The 5,000-nt window shown below is 51.2% G+C and overlaps 2 protein-coding genes across 6 annotated transcripts in view; one reads left to right on the forward strand and one right to left on the reverse strand.

Moving 5' to 3' along the window:
- The window catches only part of LOC125952672 (putative thiamine transporter SLC35F3), a 30,443-nt gene that overhangs the window by 16,515 nt on the left and 8,928 nt on the right, over window positions 1-5,000 (reverse strand). The gene's annotated exons all lie outside the window — the stretch shown is intronic.
- The window catches only part of LOC125952673 (probable serine/threonine-protein kinase DDB_G0281745), an 8,438-nt gene that overhangs the window by 226 nt on the left and 3,212 nt on the right, over window positions 1-5,000 (forward strand). The window contains exon 1 of the mRNA XM_049682287.1: window positions 1-244. This exon is cut by the window's left edge and continues 226 nt beyond it. Coding sequence (XP_049538244.1) covers window positions 203-244 — 42 coding nt within the window. The 5' untranslated portion in view covers window positions 1-202. The remainder of the gene's footprint in view (window positions 245-5,000) is intronic.

The raw sequence follows: 5,000 nt of genomic DNA on the forward strand, positions 1-5,000 counted from the left end.
AAGCAACTGTAACAATTGCGAGTCAGTGGCCAGTGGCCAGCAGGTGGTGCAGTATTACCACACCAAACCGAACACGCAAACAAAACCGAGAAAAGGCCCGGTAATCGTCAGTGTAAGAAGATCCCGAAGCATCGCCTGTGGTCACACAGTGTCCACACAGTGTTAGCAGTGTCCAGGCCAGGAGTTAAAGCGATTGTACAAGATGGCTGCCAATATGGCCGTGATCGGTCCGGTGCTACTGGTAGTAAGTATTGTCCTGCCCTTGCCATACGACCACGCGGATACTGATCAGATTTTGATCGATTGATTGGCATGTGTTATTACTACTACTACTACTACTACTGCTACCCGTTCGGAGGCGTGTGGCGGTAGCGTTGTGATGTAATCCGAACGTGCCACAAATCGCTTTTCTCATCAAATTTCCCTCACTCGATCGCACGCGAGAGATCATCTTCCACTTTGAGCGCTTCCTGTGGTGCCTTCACACCGCCTGGCGGCGCCACCAGCATGATCACGGGTTATAACGAAGCTAATTGCACCGATGCGGGCGTTATGCTTTCGGCCCAGTTTCGATTCTTCGTACCGCTCACGGAAGCAACCCGGGGCACGTGGTACTTGCCACAGCTGTCGGCGCGATACGTTGATTGATGTGCGACGCACTCGAAACTAACATTTGAAAAATGTACATTCTCCGTAAAGCCGATACGGAATGTTAAATGCTAAGCATATGGGGCGTACATTGTACAGGTGGTCACCGCGCCTTTTCTAGTATGCTGTATTCAATTGCGATTATTTAATGACGGCAAGTGACCAGAGTTACGATGTTTAAAGCTACCCCACACCACAGACATCGGAAACCATGAGCTTCTCCGACTAGCGCGTGGTTTACAGATGGTATGACCGCCGAGGGCAGACGAGCATTGCAACCGGCGTCTGTAGTGCCGCGAGCGCCACACCAAATGGAAAGCAGTATTTGCTGAGCTGTACATTACCGTTTCAGCGAGGCTGAGAGCATAAATGCTCGCCGTACACGCTCGTTGGTGAATATTTATGAACCAAATGGCTCGAAGGGACACTCTATATGATGGCTCCTAGCCAGGGCGGTGCCCACAAGTGGCCAATAGCCTGCAGGAAGTTGTAGCTTCCTTGACCGTACCCCGACCGGTGCGATTGTAAATTCATTTGTTTTACATTTTTCGCAATGACCCCGAAGCATACCTTCTTGGGGGTGCAGCTTGCTGCCAGGTTGTGATCCGTTGAATCGTAATGTCGGCATCGGTATTGTTATCTGGTATAGTTGGAGATACGTTCTTATAATTGTTGAGTGACAAATTGTTTAACCAGCATTTCAAACAGAACCGTACACTTCCGTAAAGCCCGTCGTTGGGTACAAGGCATGAAGCTGCTCCCTGTATTTGGTTGATTGGTGACCGTTTATCCGTAAAGTTAAAGTGTATCTATTACAATCTCTTGCATAAACAACGACAAAACAAAGATGGCACAATGGGTGCTCGTTGCCCCTTGTTTTGGGCTCAGCACGCGCTCACGTAACGGTGGGCCATTTTGTTGTAATAATTATGTTCCCTTTCGCCACGAGACTGACACCTGACGGCGTCAACCGGTCGCCCCACTGGGTCGAACATTACCATTGTGCCAGTGCCGACAGAAGACAGAATTCAGTTCCGTTCATTGCTACCTTCACCGCACGGGGCACAACCGCCCTTCCCCATCCGTGAAAGGAAGCACGTTGGTTAAGAAATTGGGTTGCTTCACTTGAAGTGCCCACGCCAAATTTCGTTCCACCTTCCAATAGGGAGGAGGGTAGACGGGGACGGGGTGTGTGCAATTCGGGGGCAGGTTTTTCGGTGGGGTTTTTGGTTCGCATCATTGGTCTCATGGATCGTTTCGTGGCGCTTATGCAAAGGCAACCCACTCGTGGGGAGACTCGGGGCATTTGGTGGAGGAGCGGGCGTGTGAAGCGTAAATTTTAGGTTGGTTCCGCATTAAATCTCAAACACACTCCCACCACCACCACCACCGCCACCGCCACCCTCACAACGCCCGTGAAACAACCTGAGCTAATACGCATGTAACAACAATTCGATGCGCGCGATACCTTATTGAATTGGCAACAAAGTGGGACTGATATAGATCGGACCCTTTTTTCTGGCTGGCTGGCTCGCAATACATCATCAATTAGAGCAATCCCTTACGATCGGACGCAGAGGTAGATCGCGGTTGCGAAAAGACGTTGCCCAAAATGCGATAAGCAGAGGATTGGCCGAGCGACCAATCTTGGTGTGGCGTCCTCTCTTTAATCATCACGTTCACGATAGTGATAGGCTCCGTACGGATCGCCAGCGCGATCGATTCGAACCGATCGGCTACCCTTATTATACGCTAACTAGCATCGATTACCAAACACATCCGTCCGTGTTCGCTCTGAAGACATGTTACCTCAGGCCACGTGTGCGTGCCCAGTGTCAGTGTGTATAATGGGACGGTAGGTTAATCAGCTGGCACGGATCAACACGTCAAAGATGGAGGTGTAAAAACGCAAACGCGACGATCGACGTACTGCTATCGACAATGGTGCCATCGGATTTATGACTGATGCTCGAACCTCGCCCCAAAATCCCTGTGTGCCTCGGCCACATGGTCTGCGGCGGGACAGGAAACAATCAACGGATCAACAAAGAGATCAACATCTTACACTCTATTAGTCAAGGCATATCAAAGGCATTGCACACCAACACACGCATTCCACGCGTCCGAGCGTGTAAATGGCGTCTAATGAAATGTGAGGTTATGTGATATGTTTGGCGGTTTGGTGTTTGCTTTGCCCGGGTCTCCGGTTTCGCGTTGCAGCGCTCATTACGGGCCGCCTCGTGCCCGTATTAAACCGGATCGGCTGGCGGCTGGCGGCGGGCTAAATTGAGATCAGCCACAGCCGGCCATTTGCTGCCAAAGTCGAACTCGATCGAATTAATCCCAATGACGGGCGAGGTGATCTTGTGTATCGCCCATTTGTCCAGATTCGCCAGCCCGGCAGTGCGGCATTGGCTAGACCACTTAACGTGTGTCTCTGTTGCAGTGAATCGAGATAGTACAACAACAACAGCAGCAGCAATAGCAGCAGCAAAAAAAATGAATGAATGTCAAGCAGAAAAATGTGACCAAGCCTGTTCCCAAAAACCCTGATGTGGCGTGGCGGAGTTGAAGGATATGTGGGCAACGGCTCAAGGACAGCATCCGACAGTCTCCCGGTAACGATGGAGACAAGAGGCAAAACGAAGCAAAAATTTACACTAGCTATCGCCGTTTCTTGACAACCGTACGCTAGCGACCACGATGGATACAATCGGGCATAATTGGGAGGTAAAGCGAAAAGATAACCGAAGAAGAAAAAAAAAACAATCGAATGTGAAAGTCCACACCGTGCTTCGTTTCGTGGACCAAACCCATTCCGAACCCATTCCGCAAGACTAACTGCCGGTTCTCTAGGTTTGGTGAAAGAAGAATTTATGCAATTCGTAGCGAAGGTAAACCACTTTTCATCTTGCTTTGGGTGAAGGTATTTCTCGTCTTTAACCGATGACGCAAGCCGGCAAAAGATAGTAGATCATTTTGGGGGTGCAACATTGCGTAACGGGTCCCCAGCGGGGGCTGGGGTGGTCACGTCGCAAAGATAACTACCATTGCGTACGCACCTCACCGCACCGTACCCTTGGTATAGACCACGTCGCTACCCTCGCCACTGCTCTGCTGTGTTTGTCTGTGTCCGTGTGCAAGCTCCAACATCTCAGCCTCCATGGTCCATTGGTTCCGTTGTAGGACCCGCGCGCAATGTCTTCCGATGGGCAATGACAATGAACTTGTTTCTTGCTTAGTATGTATCGGCCGAGTGGACTGCGCGAGCATGTTCCTCTCGACCAGGTAGCCAGGTAGCCAGGCAGCGGTGTTTGATGGCGCCACGGTATTCATGGATCACTGGGCTCCGAGTGGAGTGGAGTGGATTTCCGCGGTCCGATAGGGTTGCCGCTATCGTAAAAATGCTTCTAATTCCAGCCCCAAATCGTCCGGCATCGTTGGGTATCCACCTTTGGCAGCCCCCACGGGGGGGGGGGGGGGGGGACACTGGTCTGATGACATGATAAAAGCGATGATCATGGTCCCACCGCAAGAGCCCGATGATGGTCAAAAGCACCGGCGTGGCTAATCAATGCCAAATTCAATTTCAGCTTAACGCCATTACCATCGGGCCGCGAGAGATCGCTTCGGGGCCAGAAGATCCGCTTCGGACGCTGCTGATGGACGATGGACGTGGAAGCGGGGTGGTTGTTCGGTCAGGACAAACCAGACCTGTGTGTTTGTGTGGGTTTTACGTTACTACTGTGCCTATACTGTGGTGTCATACTGGCAGCTACCCTCCTCCAACCGATCGATACCCCGAGCGTCACCGAGCAGCAGCAACAGCAGCAACAGCAGCAGCAGCAGTCGTTCGTTCTCGATTCAATAATTGGATTTGAACAGAAGTGTGATGTGGCTGGCACGGCCGCGGGGGATGGCGATGATAGGGGGTGTGGCGGCACAGAACCTTTTTCGGTTTTCCTCGGCATCCTTACACCGCCCTCCCCCTCCCCCCATTCGCCCCCATGTTTGTTTGTTTGAAGGCGATTAGAAAAGACTCCAACCTTCGATGGCCTTTGGAGACGGCGCCGCGCATTTTAGCGACGGCAGGCAGGCTTATCGATCTGAATAGCTTTTGTCAACCGCGTGCTACCTTCGATGGCGATGGCCGTTTTGGTGGCATCGACCACTCGACCGTACAAGCGCGTGGCAGGTTGATGGTTATAATTAAGTTTAACAAAGAACCATGAACGCTATTTTCAGCGCTAATCGCAAACACCGTTAATCCACACTACCAGTAGGAGCCTTACAAACGTCTAAACTGAACGAGGCTTTTGTAGCAAGGATAGTAGAAGCAAACAAAGAAAGAA

The sequence above is a fragment of the Anopheles darlingi genome, chromosome 2, assembly GCF_943734745.1.
Source record: "Anopheles darlingi chromosome 2, idAnoDarlMG_H_01, whole genome shotgun sequence".
Taxonomy (NCBI): Eukaryota; Metazoa; Arthropoda; class Insecta; order Diptera; family Culicidae; genus Anopheles; species Anopheles darlingi.